General features: G+C 40.1%; 1 protein-coding gene across 7 annotated transcripts in view; it reads left to right on the plus strand.

Annotated features, from left to right (window-relative positions):
* Positions 1 to 18,666, plus strand: part of NALCN (sodium leak channel, non-selective) — a 282,121-nt gene that overhangs the window by 59,857 nt on the left and 203,598 nt on the right. The window contains exon 1 of one of the 7 annotated variants that reach the window (XM_082434591.1): positions 6,395 to 10,074. The exons of 4 other annotated variants lie outside the window; for them this stretch is intronic. In XM_082434591.1, the coding sequence (XP_082290717.1) occupies positions 10,002 to 10,074 (73 nt within the window). In that variant the 5' untranslated portion in view covers positions 6,395 to 10,001. Of the gene's footprint in view, positions 1 to 6,394; positions 10,075 to 11,579; positions 12,114 to 18,666 lie in introns of those variants that run through there. 2 more of the 7 variants (XM_082434594.1, XM_082434593.1) reach the window with 2 other exon arrangements.

Below are 18,666 nucleotides of genomic sequence, written 5' to 3' on the forward strand. Positions count from 1 at the left end.
ATACAAAAATGGAGACTTTTTCCTTCCCCATCCTAATATTCTCCTGTAAAAAACAATTTTATATGGCACTGGAAATAATAGTATACAGCAAGAATCATACTTTGTGGCATTACTGAGCATCTCAAGTGTCTAAAAAGTAGAAAGCTAAAAACCAAATGACTTCTGCATGGAAAATGTCCCAGAAGTTGCGATTTTACTTTTAAAACAGAAAATTAGGGGGAAAAAACAACCTTAATCTAAAATCAAACCTCAAGTGGCAACGAGAGGTTTTCTAACAAGTATTTTATTTAAGGATGTTGCAAATTCATAATGTCCTCACTTTTTATTAATATTAGTGAGTTGTAATCTGAGGAAACTAGGAAAGTCTTGTAAAATTCTTCATAGCTGAGAAGTTGTCACACATATATGTAAGACTTGCTTTGTTGTTGTTGTTTTTATAAGTTGAATACCTGCAGGTAGATTTAGAATACTGAATAGCTTAGGGTACACTCAGTACGAACAGGCAGAAAAAGATGGAAGATAAAATTATCAGGATGCCAAGAAATGTTCTCATCACACAGGAGTGAGAAATGAGATGGGCAGAGAGAACAGGAGCCATGTCTATCATGAGAAACGTAAGAAGAATTTGATTTTAGGGATTATGTACTTGAGATCAATTTCGAAAGAAAAACTCCTATTTACAAATCCACAGAGGCTTAGGGAATAATTATTATTTTTAATAAATTGTAATTTTCTATTGGTATATTTTTACAACCCTGGACTATGGACTTCATTTAAAGTAAAATTATAATTAGGTATGTTTTCTGATTATAGTGGAGTCCACCGTTTAAAAAGGCATCCAAATTCAGCCTTCTTTGTTTATTATATACAAGGAAATCCTTTTCCTATACAACAAGTGGGTATTTTCAAACTCCATGAGTACTAGTGGGTGTATAGAATATACAAGGTTGCTTGAGTTAAAATGTTTTGTTTCATTATAAAATACAACACAAGCATTCTAGGAGTGTTTCAAAATGTAAAGGTATGTAACAAAAAAAGTCACCTTGAAAACATGGTTTACATATTTTCCAAAAGTGAAATGAAATACAATAAAATCTATTTCAGGCCAATATTTTGAAAATGATTAAATCTCTTTGATTCAGAGGGTATATACTTACTGAACATTTCATTTTTTAAAGCAAAATGTTTCATCCTCCAGAACTATAGCTATTTCTCCTTTGGAGGGTCTATATGATTGAATCACAACCCCCCCCAATACAATGGCTGGTCTGGCACAGGATAGAGCAAGGCTCAAACTAGAGGGGCTAAGAAGGACAGGCAGGGAGGCTGGAGGAACTGAGAGGTCTTGATGATGAGGTTCCCCAAATAGAGCAGATTAGGACTGAAAAAGCCCAAATGCCAGCAGAGAAAAGAGTTCCTGAGCTTTCGTATATCTGGCTACACCCTTGGGAGTTCCCTGCACTCGTCTGCTAAGAGATGCCTCTGACAGCTCTGTATATCCCATTCATGTTCAGCGTGGGGTGCGTTCTGTCTGCAGGTACTGCCCCTCTAATTGTACCCAGCTCATGATCCCCAATCTGTACAACTCAGAGCAACATCCAGCAACACTTTACCCATGTTTGGGTGTTCATTAGATACTTATGGAATTGTATTTCCCTTTCCTTTGGTCCAGGTTTATTGAGTTTGTAGGGTAGTTGGGGACTTCTGTCTTTGTGGGTCATTTGTCAGCTTTGATGAAATCCTCTGTGTGTGAAAAAAATCTTGCCCGGTGCCATAGTCACTCTCCAAATGCATTATGTTTAGTTGTATCCACAAAGCTTTTTTATTTTTATTTTTATTTTTTATTTTATTTTTGGCTGCTTTGGGTCTTAGTTGTAGCATGCAGGATCTTTCATTGCGGCGCGTGGGCTTCATTCTAGTTGTGACGTGTGGGTTTTCTCTTCTCTAGTTGTGGCACAGCCTCCAGGGCGCATGGGCTCTGTAGTTTGTGGCACACGGGCTCTCTCGTTGAGGCATGCGAGCTCAGTAGTTGTGGTACGTGGGTTTAGTTGCCACGTGGCATGTGGGATCTTAGTTCCCCAACCAGGGATCGAACCCACGTCCCCTGTGTTAGCAGGCAGATTCTTTACCACTGTACCACCAGGGAAGTCCCCACAAAGCTCTTTTAAGATGTAAGTGTTATTTTCTGGTCAAATGTACTAGCTTCACTGTTCCAACAATGTCCATGCTTAGGGATCCTGAACTTTTTCAGAAAGAGTATATGGAACAGTAGGATGATCATTTTCTATTGTTGATGCCAGCATAATCTCATCTTGCTCTTCCTGTAGGAAGCTGTCTGGGGACACAGTGTTTCATCTTTTACATTTATCAGACATAGACTGAGCACTGAATGCAAGTCTAGGGATGGGAAGAGGGGTGGGTATGGGATAGAACAGATTAAGGAATTCGTAATCTAGTTGGGGATATAGATTTGTAAATAGTGTACTTCTGTACAAAAAAAGGAACGTATTTTTTTCTCAATTATCATTGGGTCATCCCAGAAGAATTGGCATTTCGGTGAATGCCAAAAAAGGGAGTAAGGAATTTTTTAGCTTTTTACAAAAATAATGGGATAATTCACATATATATATATATAAAAGAATAAACATAAGGAACATTTCTGTGAGTTACGTAAACATAACAATAATAAAATGAACAGCGGTTAGCCCACCAACCAACTTAAAATATAACCTTCCTAAAACCCGAGGCTCCAAGGGTGGCCCCTGGCCCCTCTAGAGGTAACCACTCCAGGGAAGGGTGTTAAAGACAGGCAAGAAAGCCAGCTTTGTTTTAGAGATCACACAACCAGAGAAAATAAAATACAGGACTCTCTAGTTGATTCGTTTGATCGGTTGTATCATAGGGAATCCTGAGTGATACAGGAGGATGTAATGGAGGGCTGAGACAGATGTGGAGTGTCAGGCTGAATAGTGACATCGTAAAGCAATCAGGGAGCAGTCGCTGATTATCAGAGCTACCACACCATGTCGTGTGGGTTTAATTTGATGACACTCACAAGGGAGAAGTTAGATTTTCTGGACAATGGCCCTGGTGCTTAATTTTCACCTGTAGATATTGGCGAGCCAATGCCTAACAAAGGTGAATCAGATCAAAATTCTTAATGTCATTGATTCTGTAGCATCTCCAGAGCATATCTAGTTCATGACTAAAATTTCTTGCCATCATCTCGTAAAATTATACTTAGTGCATCCTTATTATAAAGATGTTCCATATCAAGCATATTGTTTATATCAATAATTACATGTTCTTAAAAAGATGTTTTGTAAAATAAAAAAAGTGGAAACAAAGTTAAAAGACCCGAACAACCTTTCAAAATATTTGACTGAATAGTTCCCCTAAATTACATTTGCTTTGGTTAATTTATAGAAAGCCCTAAAGTGAGGAGAAAAAGAGGAAAATACATTGAATATTGTGCAATTAAAGTAAATGTTTAAGAAAAACTAGAAACATGTAGGTTAATTTTGCTTGGTAGTTATAACAATTTATTTTTAAAATGAAAAGGCATTAAGCAATCTAAAATTACATCAAATATTTTATATTTAGCATCATAAAATTACTTATTTGCATCATTATATTTAGCATCATAAAATTTCTTATTTGCATCAATCAGTGAAGCAATTTTTATCATAAACTATTCTGTGATACTCTACAGAATGACATAATTTTTAAATTAGAAAGGACTATAGTGGTCCCAACCTGTGAGGTCTTTAGAAAGGGAACGTATAAACTGAATGTTGTTTGTTTTTCTCTTGCAATATATGCAAGAAATTAAAACAAGAATTTTCCACGGTACAGGTATAAAAGGGTGTATTCATTACAAGAAAGCATAGTGCTGAAGGATGGCTAAAATTTCCATCCAAGAAAAATTTAGCGCTTGAACTTAAGGAAATGGAAAATTTCTTTGCTGGACCTCATAATATTTTCAGTGCCTATTAAAAGTCAGGAAAGATGAATGTAGAAATAAGATGTTTCTTGAAAACATGGCATAAATAGGTAATTTTGAGAAATCTCTAAGATGTATTGGTTCAATTAGATGGTAGGCAGTGCCAGAATTTTGTGTAGATGGAGAATAAATCTAGAATCCTTGGAAGTCTCTCTAATCCAAGTGTCTCTCTCAGTGGTTCACATGAAATGCCTGGATACTTTCTTAAGAGCTCTTGGAGACAGTGTATGTAGTTCAGTGAGATTAAGGGTCATTTGAATTTACAGGTATAGCATGTAATTTGATCTATTGACTCAAAAGTATGATAAATTAGACCACTATCATCTGTTGCTGTGTAGGAGAGGAAGAAGACGGGACATACCAGTTCTGATGAGAGGAGCACGGTTGGGCTTTTTACACTTTATTGAGTGCCTTCCTATATACAATCTAAGTATCTTCACAGTACAGAATAAACAAAGTTTAATTCATTCTTTTAATTAGTGTCAGAGCTCCAGCTGCAACTTGAGTATTAGATGGCTTAGGTTATCTTCCAATTTGAACACACTGAAAGACTTGGAAAGAAGACAAAGAAGAAGGTAATAAACCTTGTCCTATCCATCAGTTATTTCAGGGGAGATGCCAGGACTCAGGATAAATCAAGAGCATATTAACTAAGAAGGAAAAATAGGACAGGCAGCTTTCAAAGGAGGAGTCAAGTCTTGCCAACTTTGAGTACCTACCTCTGCCATGATAGTTAATTTTTCCCCTCTTAGAAAGAATCTGCATCTGAAATGTCTAAGTATATGCTTTCTAGTCTTTGTGTTAATTACATTGAAGAAACGTTATCATTAGATTAATTAATAGAGGTGATTACTTGATATTAATCATTATCATTGATTCACCATTATTGCTATAAATCAGTGAATTAATTCTCTTAATGGCTTTTTTTGAGAGATTATATGTTTATGGAGTGATATGCAGATTCTTAGGGGAACAGTTTTCTTCTGTTATATCTTAAATTAGCATAGAATATCTCCTTCAATTTCTACATAGAAACTTAGTATAGAAAAGATTGTTCAGTCAGCTGTGAATTCATCTAGCCCTCCTATCATTTAGGAAGATTGCTCCATGTTTTCTGAAGGATAAAATGTGAAATGTCTTGTTGAAATTAAATGCTACCATATCTACTTTTCTAGTAATCCTATGAATCAATCAATCAATCAATCAATCAATCAGTACCTAAATAAAAATTTTAAAAAGGAAAGGAAACCAGATTGGAACCGATGCCTTCCTAGTGAGCTTTGTTGGCTCTTGGTAGTTTTCACTTTCTTTTCTAAAGGCAGAGTATCTAGACTTTCTAAGATTAGTGGTTATTTTATATGATTGATAATTTTTCTTTCTCAAAGTCGAGGCTACTTTGGCTTTTTGCTGGTTTGATAATTGTCCTCATTTTTACCAGTTTTTCTCAAGGATTACAGTTTATTTTATTTACTAGTAAACAGTCTGTTAGGTAGTGTGATTAGGATACCTTACCCACATTTTCTTTCCCTTACATCCCTTAGCCTGCCATTCCCTACTACTGTCTTGGTTGTGTTCTATCCAGTTTAATGATTATCTTCCTCAGGGTATTAGATCAATCACTCCCTTGTTTTTCCTCATGTTCCACATTGCCAGGAATCATCATTACTTTGCAAATTTCAGCCTCATTTTAATCCTGGCCTTCTTGACACATTATGTACGAAGACCTGCCAACCTAATGTATTTGTTTTTAGTTATAACACATGAAAAAGCCATGTGCCTTTTTCACGTGTTATTTTATGAAATATGCGCTCCTCAGAGAGTCTCTAAGTAGTCAGCTTGGTTTCTTTGGGAATTTCTTTATTGTCTTTATGGGAGTATTTGTTTTTGTGTTGACTAAGTGTTACTCCTTGAGGCCCCTCCTAGCTTCCACCCAGTGCCCTTTTCATTCGAAAAGCATTTCTTTCCATTTGGAAAACTCTTCCTTAGGTTGTCATTGGAGGCAGTTTCTAGGAAGCATTACTTCTGCATCTCCCAGCGATGTCCTCCACCCACCCGCGGGAAGTGTGAGTGACTAATAGGTATACCCTCGGGTGAGAACTTAAGTACAGACAGTCCAACAGATCTTACCGGCTTCCAGATGACATGTTCAAGGCCAAGTTTGCTCACCTGCCATTGTTCGGGACGCTGCTGCTCCTGGGTGTTAACGGAACTTAAACGATGGGTCCATGCATGTTAGTGCATCTGTGACTTATGAAATTCAGTTTGATCAGTGTAATTCGTGATTTGTATTGAGCTGAAAAATTCTTCTGTGCATTTGTTCAAATAGAGAAAATAGAGAACTAAGTGATTCCTGGGTATATGTGGGATGTGCCATAGGGTAGGTGCCCCCTGGGTATGTTGTATTTTACTAGAAACTAGAGAAATCACAGTGATGGAACTATGCTGGCTGTAAACTATAGACACCATCTGCTGTAGAGGGAACACATTAGGAAAATGCCACCTGTTCCTACATTAGTTTGGCCCTGGCCTCAGAATTTCACATGTACTCTTATGTTTTGTTTGCAGTTGCTCTGACTCATGCAGCTAGCGAATGACTAATGAGATTTTTACATATTCCAACTATGAATATCCTATTATCTGATTCAGGTTTGATTTTATTTTCTTTCTAGTGTATATGTATGTGTTTCTTTACTGTTTTTCTGTCAGTTCCTTTCCTGACCAATCAGTTATTTGAGAAAATATTTTTATTCGTTCAGCAATTGTCTGTTGAGGACCTGCTAGGATATAGTGAGCAAAACTTACAAAACGTCCTTGCCTTTGTGGGGCTTACACATTCTATCAGAGGAGACAGGAAATAATCAGGATCAATAAGTAAAATAAGCAGTGTGTAATGCGATGATAAGTGTTAAGGAGAAAAGGAAAGCAGGCAAGGGGGAGTGGGGATGCTGTGAGCAGGGATTGCGATTTGGGGTAGACTAGCTGTGAAGGCTTCCTGTAAATAAAAATGTGATCAATGTGATGGAGCAAGCCCTGTGGCTCTCGGTGGGGGGGGGGGGGTAAGACTGTGCAAAGCAGAGGGACCATTCAGTGCAAAGGCCCTAGGAGAGAGCATGCTCAATACTCTCTCTTGATACGAAGAAGTGCTTATCTCGAGAGTAGAAGGGGAGTCAGAAAGGCAACAAGGGGCAGATCGTGTAGAGCCTTCTGTGTCCATGTAATGACTTTGGCTCTTACTCTTAAGTGAGATGGAAAGCCAGGGGGTCATTCGGAATAGAAAAACAAGACTGATCAGAAACAGCGTGCTTGCTGGGTTAGGAATAGACTGAAGAGAAGCACCAGCAGAGGAGAGGGACCCCTTAGGAGACGGTTGTAATAACCCATGTGAGAGATGGTGGTGGCTTGGACCAGAATGGTAGCCGTGGAGGCCGGGGGGAAGATTCTGGATATACAGTGCTTGTGGAGTTCATGGGTTTTACTGATAGATTGGCTGAGTATTAAAAGAGAAAGATCACTCCAAGGTTTTTGACCTGAATGATGATGAGAAAGAGTCATTGTTACGACTAATGGAAGAGCACATTTGGGGAAGGATGGGAAGATGGGGATCTCACCTTCATCACAGATTACATTTGAGGGATTTGATTAGACTGACAACGCTACAGCTGTTGGAACCTCTTCATGTAACTTTTTCTTTTAAAACAGGAAACTTGATTGACTAATGAAAAGTGCACATGATTAAATTAAGAAAGCTTACATCCTTGACTCTACAATGAATCAGTGAGACTTGCTTAATTTTGGTCAAAAATACAAAGTCAACAGTGGCTGAGATGAGCATATTCTCTATAAAATAAAATGATCAGATTTGCAAAAGCTTGGCTACACAATGTGAATTTCACTTAAACCATGTGGCATTATTTTAGAATCATCAAACATCCTGCTTTAGGAATTCTCTGCTAATAGATAAAATAGCTTGGTTGATGTGCTGAAGTAGCCAATGAGTATGTTTTGACTGACAGTTAAGCATATACATCCTACATTTCGTCAGATTCTGCAGTGTTAGATTTATATCTCACTGAGATGGCCATTGTTATGATCATAAATTATGAGTTCAAGTAGTTTTGGTGGTTTGCCAGAATACTTCCTGTTCCAGTACTAAAGATTTCTCATATTTCTTTGACTAGAAAAACAAGGTTCAGACTGATAGGCCTTTCCAGTATGTGACTTTCTGTGAGTGTGTCTGAGTTTAGAAATATTGAAGTGTGTGTGTGTATAAGTGTGTATCTATTATTCTTAGGACTTTGCCTACGTGTTAATATTTTTCAGCAAGAAATAACACTCCTTTGGCAAATTTTTCGGAGCATTGAAATGAGATAAAGTATAGCTCTTATTCTTGAGAAGTAATTCATCGCTTCATATTGTTAAGTCATAACCATTTAGTCATGAAACCCAAACCTTGTATTTAAAAAGTAACAATCTCTTGTTTAAAGTATCTCCTTTGAACATTTCCAAGAATCTTAAGGAAGTCTTTATATGACATTAAATTGTTAATTTTACCTTGTTATTTCAGATCTGTGATTAGAATTCATTCTTGGGGCTGAGAGTCTGTGTAGAATAAGAATTCCTGTGGTTCAGCATGCCAGTAATTCCGGGCAAGGTTAATAGAGTGGTTTTTTGAGAAAAAAAGAGCTGTTTTATGGAAAGCCTTTTGGAACTTTGCCTTGTTTTGTTTTCCTGAACTACCAAATCTGCTTCAAGTATTTGTATGAGATCCTAACATGTTTATATATTAATTTTGAGATAACATATTTTTCCAGACTGACATTTCCCTGGACACCAGCCATTTCTGTGAACACTGCCCATGGAATATAAGCTACTATTAGTCTGTGTAATAGTGGGGTAAAGTAAGCTCATAAGAGAGAACCCCAAAATGGGACGGTGCAAGCAAAATACAAGTTTATTTCTGTCTGAAGTCATTGTCCTGTGGGTCTGGGTGGGTGAGCGTGTACGGCAGCCCTGCCATCCTCAGCACATATTTTCCTAGTTTGCCCTTGGCCTCTCTCTCTGTTTGTATCCGGTGAAAGGGAAGGGAAAAACGAGTCCAGTGAAAGGGTTTTCGTAGATGGTGTGGAAGTTGCCCATATCAGGGAGAACTTTGTCACAAGGCCACATGTCCTTGCAGGAGATTCCAGGAAATATATTCTCCAGCTGAGCAGCCATATGCCCACAAGAAGGGGAGGAAGAGTCTGGAAGAGCGACCAGCAAAGGCCAAAATGCCCAGTCCATTAAAAATACCTTCTAAAAACCAGCCATTTAGATTCAAGTGAAAACAAATGCATTTTATATAATGAACTTCTCAATTTTATGTTCTACTTCTCAAATATTCGTATCACAGAACAAAGTCATAGAATTTCAGATAGTATCACTGGATGCCCAGAAGGTACACACCCAAACTAAAGTGTCACTTTTGAATTTTATGTGGTTCTGTTTTACCTCATAGACTCTCCCCATAAGTGAAAGTGACTAAATTTTTGCCCTACTTTAAAGTTTTAATCTGGAGTTAAATCTATCTCCATCTACTCATGTGAGACAACAATCTGAGGAACTTCTAGGATGTGGAGAGGAGGCCCATCAGTGTTCTTTCCCCACCCCAAACAGAAACACCAAAGAACCATTGCAAATCCAGAAACACTGGAGGAATTTTCACCGCCCCTCCCCTCCCTTTCCTTGGGACTAGTCTGTTTAATTTTAAAAGCAGAATTTTGCTTTCACAAAGTATACCAGCCAGGAATTTGTTCAGATTCCTCAAAACCAAGCCAAGAAAAGTTTCAGAAAGTTCAGACATGTGTGGCCGAGTGGAAAGAACAGAGTTTTTAGAGGCAGGCACAGACGCATGGGGATACTGCTCCAGACGGTCACTTCTGGCTGAACTTTGGCAAGCTTCTGTTGACTTAAAAAAAATGCACAATGTGAGAGTTGCGAGTCAAGTTTCATTTGGGGCAAAATGAGGACTACAGCCCGGGAGACAGCACTTGAGATGGCTCTGAGAAACTGCTCCAAAGAGGAAGTGGGGGAAGGTCAGTATATACGTGATGTTGGTGAGGGGGACCAATCAAGCACGTATTTTTTTGCCGAAGGTTTCTGCTAGTCACGAGGAGCAGACGTCACCATGAAGGATTTTAGTGCTTTTCTAGATATGAGGAGATACAAGAATTGGGCTCTTAAAAATGGCTCCTGAAAATATCTCTCTGAAGACCTGTTCTGCCAGTTTTCCCCAGAGCACAGAGGGCCTCATTTCTGATCTCCACCCTGAAGTCCTTTCAGGGGGTGTTGAAAGTCAACAGCTGCAACAGCACATGATTTAATCCTTGTAGAGGTAGATGGCAAGTGCTAAAGGCAAGTGCCAATTTGTGGTTGATACTTCTTAGCCTCATTGGGCCACCGTCTCCTCATTTATAAATGAGGAGAGGTGAGAATGAACTTTGTGTCGATACAGAATTAAAACGTGTAAAGGGCCCTGCATGTACCAGGATGGTTCTCTCCATCTGCGTGATCTATGACGGTCCCAGGGAGCCGGGGTCATTGCTCCTCTGGCTCCGTGGCCAGGGGTCTGTGGTTTCTTTGGGCAGGAGCTGCCTAATGCAGCCCAGGGTGTCACTGCGCTGCTCGGAACCGAACAGACCTGAGGCCTGGGTTTTTCCCCCGAGACAAAGGGGAGCTTTGGTCACAAAGGCACCCAGTGACCTCTGTAATGCGGGCAGGAGAATGCAGCTGCGCCCCTGTTCTGGCTGAGTCCACATTGATCTGGGGGTTGAATAATTCAAGATACTAATTGCCAGTCAACACAAGGATCAGCATTTGTCTTTAAGCACCAGGAAGTAACGGTGAGGCCTGAAAAGCCAAATCAAGGACTTGCTTTTCCACTCGTTTCCAACATCAGAAAATATTTATATCCAAATATGATGTAAAACAGTACCAATGTTTAGGATTTTCAAACAGTGCTCTTTATATAAAATAATCATGATTTTCTAGCTTCTGTATTGTTTTCCAGTGCTTTTTCAGTTTTTCATAAAACAGAACTGATTTTTTCCCCAGTATTTTCATCTCTTGATTTCTAGTTGCCCAAATGAGCAAAGAAAATACTTATCACTGAGGAATGTGCATGACTTGACTGTACAGCATCTACCCACAGTAGCCAAATGTATGTGGTTTTTTAAAGAACATTCTTTGAGTCTCTTCTGTTGCCTTGATCTTCATGGCCCAGAAGGAGCTGCTCACGCCTGCCCATTGCCATGGATATTTCCAGAACAGCATGCACTCCAAGCCTGCCCCACACTTGGCTCTTCCAGCAACTGGAGACATCTCTTCAAAAGCCCACCTTACACCCCGGAAACGACAGGGAGGAGCCTGGGCTCTTAAAGGCCAGGAAAATGCATCCGACAACAGCACCTGAACTTCCCCCCAGCCAGGAAAGTCTGATGGGAACAGTGGCAGAGGGCTGGGAGGAGGGGCACCCCTCTGCAGGAACAAGGCCTCGTCCTATCAGGAGGGCAGCCCCAGGGGCCCTCCCCTCCTTTCAAGGGCAGGAGATGAGCCTCTACTTGCCCTCAGCTTGAGGGTTACACAGTCTCAGAAGGAGACATCAGAATTGTGACCACCACAGCCAGAAGCCCCCTGCTCCGTGGCAGCACGGGCTGTGGAGGGAACAGGAGGAGAAGGAAGCATCCCTGGAGGCTGGAGTGAGCCTGCTGGCAGGAGAAGGAAGCAGTGGCCGCACGTGCCCTGCAGGGAACTCGGGTCCATCAAGGCAGAAGCCGGACAGTGGCACAGTGGTGCTGAGGATGAGGTCCAGGGAACACGTGTTCGAATCCTGCTTTGGATTCGAACTTGCCTCCACCCCAGCTTCTTCCTCTGTAAATGGGGTTAAAATACTACGGCAGCCACTTCGGTGAACAGAGTGATATTATAATGCCTGGAATTCCGAGGGTGGGGTGTGTACACTGGAGCAGATCTGTGAGCGCACAGTGCTTTCAGACCTCGAGAGTAAAACCAAGGATTTATCTGCCTAGCTGAGGACCCGTATGAGAGAAGGGTCCCCTGAGGCAGTAGAATGAAGGTAAGGGGGTGGGTGGGGAGGAAGTAGAGCCATTAAGCTAGAGTGAGGCCCTGGGGAGGGAGCTGGGAACGGGCAGCTTCTCTGTGCCACGGGGCATCCTTAGGAGGCAAAGCGGGTCTGCTGTCCCGGTGCCGGGAGCCCTGGCAGCTGGTGTGGGTCACCAGTTGGCCCCAGGCACGATCTCTTCATAGAAACAGAGACAGACAGTCCAGGTTTGGAGCCCATTCAGGAAGGCAGCTGAGCAGCCTGTTCTTCTCATTATCCAAGACATCCTTCCTTCCCTTTGACACGCGCTTTCTCTCTGCAAATTTCCGTCAGCCCCTCTCCCTGACCTGCTCTCTGCTTTTTTACTTTCATTGGCTCACTGAACCTACTTGTCTACGTTTTGTCCAGATGAGCCTATCATTATGTCATAGGCCGGGCTGCTCTTGCGGTGTTTACGGTCTCCGGGGGGAGGAAAATAAAGAAATGTACACTTTAAGATCTGGACAGGGCTTCCCCTGGTGGCGCAGTGGTTGAGAGTCCACCTGCCAACACAGGGGACACGGGTTCGAGCCCTGGTCCGGGAAGATCCCACATACCGCGGATCACCTAAGCCTGTGAGCCACAACTGCTGAGCCCGCGTGCTGCAACTACTGAAGTCTGCGCACCTAGAGCCCGTGCTTCACAACAAAAGAAGCCACCGCAATGAGAAGCCCATGCACTACAAGGAAGAGTAGCCCCCGCTTGCCGCAACTAGAGAAAGCCTGCATGCAGCAACGAAGACCCAACACAGCCAAAAATAAATTAAAAAAAAAAAAAATCTGGACAAACTTTTTAAACTACTATATCCTGCCGATAAAATAAGATAAATAATGGTATGTCCTATGTTGCAGAGGATTAGCTCATGCCTTAAAATCAAAGCTTTGGGGGAAAACAAGGCAAGAGATATGGTTGGGTGAGAATTTGTCATGCAAATAAGATCAGTCTGTTCTCTGTTCTCTCTTTTTAAAGCAAGAAGTATTCAAGAATCCTAGGTCAAAACAGAGGGTTTAAAAGGCTGGAAAAACTAAATGGGCCAAAGGAAAGAGCCTTTTCACTCAAGTAGCTATGTAGATGGTCAAAGTCCTTGTGCCCCCTTTAAACTTCAGCAGTTTGTGCTGACAGTGTGATATAAGTCTATCAAAGTAATAGCAAATTTATTCAAGTTTAAGAGAATAACAAAACACAGCTAACATAGTGGGTACTTATTCCCAATTCTTAAGTCAATACCATTGATGAGAAGGCAAAGAATGGTGGTGTTAATCAAGTAAGAGATTTGGGTAAAACATTCAACTCTATTTCCTCATCTTTCAAAAAAGAGGCAACACCTGCCCTGTCCTCTCATTCCTAATCTACAGGGTTGTTGAGTGAATCTGTTATGGAGGTTCGTGAAAACCCTCTTTTAATTGTATAATGCTCAGTTACATCAGCAAATAATAATAATAATTATTATTATGTTATAAATATAATAAGTATATTATTAAATAACAATTATTATTATTATTGATGAAGAATGAGTATGATTATATCCCTGCTGAATAATAGTTAAATAAAAGATTATTAAAGCTTTAAATAATTACTCCATATTCCAGACATATTTCTCTGCATGTTGGATGTTAGGTCGTATTCCCAAGGATGATTTTTCTGTCGTTCTCCTGCCCAGGGGTGAAAAGGTGAATATCATACCATCTGACACAGTGCAAGTGCCTGATGGCTCTCTTAATGTCATGAGCCCAGTATTTGCTAGAAAGGTCCAATCGCTGGTCAGAGGAGCTCTGACCTGTGTAGCAGTCTGGCCAGTGTGCCTCATGAGAGCGTGGAGAGCCACTTCATTCCAGGCATGGGCCACCCAGATCACAGCTGCTCAGAGCTCTTTGGCTTTGGTTAAGTTTGTTGTGCTGTTATATAATGGGTACTTGGACCATATCTCATGAATGACTGATTTTTTCTTCCTCCTTCTCCACTGTCCTATTATCACGCTGTTGTCTGTGTCGAATGTTGTGTTAGAGTTTGTTGTTAAAATCAAGCAGAAAAACAGGCAGCTGTTAAGGTGTAAGGAGAAAAACATTAGTAACGGGGAAATCCACATATGGCACAGTAAGATTCTGACACCGTGGCGTGGGGCTGGCCCCAAGAGGCTTTACGATCATAATCTAGTCTTACTTTGTGCTCATGATGGTCTTTTCACCCCTACGCTACTAGTGCACAAGCCAAATTGTGACCAAGCAGACTAGACTACAGGTGAGCAGTGAGTTATGCCTTTGCATGTTAATTTAGAACTCTCATTTTAATCAGACAGGCTCATTGGCCCATGCTATTTCTGATCCGTACCTTAAATCAAAAAGAAGTTATTTAACGGCTTCTGGTTTCTGCTCCAACATGTAAAGAGCTTGGAAGTTGTCAATCCTGTTCTCACAACAAGAAAAAAAGCTAAACAAACTGAAAACCAACTATTCTGAGAGCAATGTTCTTTTTTTTTTTTAATGTTTTATTTATTTATTTATTTATTTGCTGCATTGGGTCTTGGCTGCAATGCGCGGGCTTTCTCCAGTTGCGGCGAGCGGGGGCCACTCCCCATCGCGGTGCGCGGGCCTCCCATCATGGCGGCCTCCCCTGTCGCGAAGCACGGGCTCCAGGCACGCGGGCTCAGTTCCCCTGCGGCATGTGGGATCCTCCCAGACCAGGGACCGAACCCGTGTCCCATACACTGGCAAGTGGAGTCTAAACCACTGCACCACTTGGGAAGTCCCGAGAGCAATGTTCTTAGATGTAACAGAGAGTTGAGGTTGCAGGGCAAAGTGCTCCTTGAAATTTGGAGAGACAGCAAATGCAGAGAATCATTGTTCCCCAGGGGCAGAAGCCGCTGGTGCCAGAGACACTTAAACTAAAGCTGGGTAATTCCTGCAGGCAGAGCATGGACTAGCCTAAGAGTTGACAATCCCTCTAGTCTTAGGGGGACCCAACGCTTTCATGAGTTTTACCTCCAGGAGCCTTACCCAGTTCTTAGGATGATGATCAGAGAAAAATTCCTTCATGCTTCCTGCAGGGGGAGAGGAACAGTGACTATTCTGAAATAAGCCCAGAGCCCTCTGTTCATGACACAGGCATGCCCTGGAGGACATCTACTTTCCCAGAGCCTCATCTGACCTCGGAGGAGGGCTGGTAGATGACCAGAGCCCCTCTGGCCTCTCTGCATCACATAAACTGAGGAAAAGAGTCTAAGAAACTCTTCTGAAGGTCACAGCCAGGACTCAGACTGACTAAAAAAATTGAGATTTAATCATAAGATGATATAATGTTTCTCCTCTCCAACACTTCATCATCACATTAACAGGGCTCCAAAATAATAACCAGGTTACAACCTAGCTGCAAGACACGGAGTCTGTTTAGAAGGAATTTTTGGGGAAACGTAAAGACAGCAGGAGACACAGAAACCAGGACACTAAAGGACACTGAAGCCTTTGACACCTACAGATATGGCATACGTTAAGGACAGCCTAACCTCTTGCCAGATTATCATAAAACCTTACACTAAAGGCCTACCTACCTCAGTTACTGTTACCTATATATAATGCCCAGGTTTCAACAAAACATTACAAGGCCTGGTAGAAGGCAAATAAAACACAATCTGAAGATACAAAGCAAGCATCAGAACCAGACTCAGATATGATGGGAATTTTGTAATTATCAAGTAATTTGGAATTGAAAATACTTTAATTAATAGGCTAAGAGTTCTAATGAAAAAAGTGGACAACATGCAAGAACGGATGGGTAATGTAAGCAGAGAAATAGAAACTCTAAGAAAGAATCAAGAGGAAGTACTAGAGATCAAAAACATTCTAACTGGAATGAAAAATGCCTTTTGTGGGCTCATCAGGAGACTAGACACAGCCAAGGCAAGAAACTCTGAGACTGAAGATATGTCAGTAGAAACTTCACAAACTGAAATGCAAAGAGAAAGAAGAATGAGAAAAAGATGGAACAGAATGACAAATAACTATGAACCACTACAAAAAGGCTAACATACATGTAATGAAAATACCAAAAAGAGAAGAGAGAAAGGAACAGAAGAAATATGTGAGGTAATAATGGCTGAGAATTTTCCAGGATTCACGTTTCATGCAAAACCACAGATAAAGGAAGCTTAGAGAACACCAAGTAGGATAAGTACCAAAGTATCTACACCTGGGTATATTCTGTTCAAACTTCAGAAAACTAAAGACAAAGAGAAAATCTTGAAAGAAGCTAGAGGGGGGAAAAAACCAAAACACCTTACCTGTTGAGGAGCAAGGATAATTATTATATTGGACTTCTCTTCAGAAGCTGTGCAAACAAAAAAAGAGTAAAATGAAATATTTAAAGTGTAAAAAAAAATCCAAATAACCTAGAATTTTGTATCCAGCAAGAGTATCTTTCAAAAGTGAGGACATATAAAGACATTCCCAGACAAACAAAATCGAAGAGAATTTGTTGCCAGCAGAACTGCTTTACAAGAAACAATAAAAGAAGTTCTTTAGAGAAGGGAAATGATGTAGATCAGAAACTCAGATCTACGTAAAGAAGAAGAGTGTTGGAAAAGGGATACATGAAGGTAAATAAAATATTTTATTTTTCTTATTCTTAACTGACCTAATAGGTATCTGTTTGTTCAAAATAATAATAGAAACAGTATATCAGGTGATTAGAGCTTATGGATAAGTGAGATGAATAACAGCAGTGTTATAAGGGACAGGAGGAAGGAAGTGGAAATACTCTATTATAAGGCTCCTGCACCATCTATGAAGAGGTAGAGTGTTATTAGAAAGTGGACTTAGATTCGTTGTAAATGTATATCGTAAACTCTAAGGCAACCACTAAATTTTTTAAAGGAAGTATAATTAATATGCTGAGAGGAGTAAAAATGGAATCATATAAAGAGAGAGGCAGACAGAAGGCAAAAAAGAAACAAGGAACAATTGCAATGAAAAGAAAACAGTTACAAATATGGTACATTTAATTTGTCTATATCAATAATTACTTTAAATGGGGATGGTATAAATATACCAATTATTTGAGACTAAGAGAGTGGATTAAAAACCAATAACCAACCATATGTTGTCTGCAAGAGCCCCACTTTACCTATAAAGACACAGATAGATTAAAAGTAAAGAGATGGAGAAAGATGTACCATGCTAACACTAACGAAAAGGAAACAGGAGTAGCTGTGTTAATTTCAGACAAAGCTGACTTCGGAGCAAGAAAAGTTATCAGAGAGAAAGATGGGCATTGCATAATAATATAGGGTCAGTTCTCCAAGAAAACACAACAGTCCTTAATGTATATGCACCTAACAACAGAGCATCAAAGATATCAGTCCTTTCCAAAGCGAGGTAAAGATTCAATGCAATCCCAATCAAAACCCCAGCATGTGGTCTTGTGGATGTCAACAAACCGATTCTACAGTGTATATGGAATGGGCAAAAGACCCAGAATAGTCAACATAACGCTGAGAAAGAACAAAGTCAGAGGACTGACACTACTCAAATTCAAGACTTAATCTAAAGCAGTATCAAGATAGTGTGATATTGGCAGTAAAATAGAAACTAGGTCAATGGAACAGAATAGACAGCCCCCAAATATACCCACAAAAATACAGTCACTTGGTCTTCAACAAAGAAGCAAAAGCAATTCTATGGAAAAAGGATGGTCTTGTCAACAAATGGTGCTGTAAGTACTGGAGATTCACACAAAGAAAAGATGAATTTAGATACATCCAGTACAGCTTTCACAAAAATTAGCTCAAACTAGGTCATAGACCTAAGTGAAAAATGTAAAACTATAAAACTGTAGAAGATCACGTAGGAGAAATATCTAGGTGACCTTGGGTTTGGCAGTGATTTGGGGTTTGGCAACACCAGAAGCATGATACATAAGAGAAAAAATAACTAAGTTGGACTTCATCAAATCAATAACTTCTGTTATGCAAAAAACACTCTTAAGAGAATAAAAAGACAAGCCACAGACTAGAGAAAAAACATGAAGAACACATATCTGATGAAAGACTTGTATTCAAAATATACAAAGAACTCTTAAAGCTCAACAATAAGAAAACAAACCAATTTAAAAATGGGCAAAAAACAGACATCTCACCAAAGAAGATAAGCACATGGCAAATAAGCATATAAACAATGCTCAACATCATATGTAATTAAAGAATTCCAAATTAAAACAACGAGATTCTACTACACATCTCTCAGAGTGACACAAATCCAAAACACTGACAATACCAAATACTGATGAGAACATGGAACAGTAGGAACTTTCATTCATTGCTGGTGACAATGCAAAATGGTACAGCCACTTTAGAAGACGCTTGGTCAGGTTTTTTTTTTTCTTTTAAGCTAAACATAGTCTCACTATATGATTGAGCAATTATGCTCCTAGGTATTTACCCAAATGAATTGAAAACATATCCACACAAAAACCTGCATGTGATTGTTTGTAACAGCTTTATTCCTAATTGGCAAAAACTGGAAGCAACCAAGATGCCCCC

The sequence above is a fragment of the Balaenoptera physalus genome, assembly GCF_965194825.1.
Source record: "Balaenoptera physalus genome assembly, chromosome: 18".
Classification (NCBI taxonomy): Eukaryota; Metazoa; Chordata; class Mammalia; order Artiodactyla; family Balaenopteridae; genus Balaenoptera; species Balaenoptera physalus.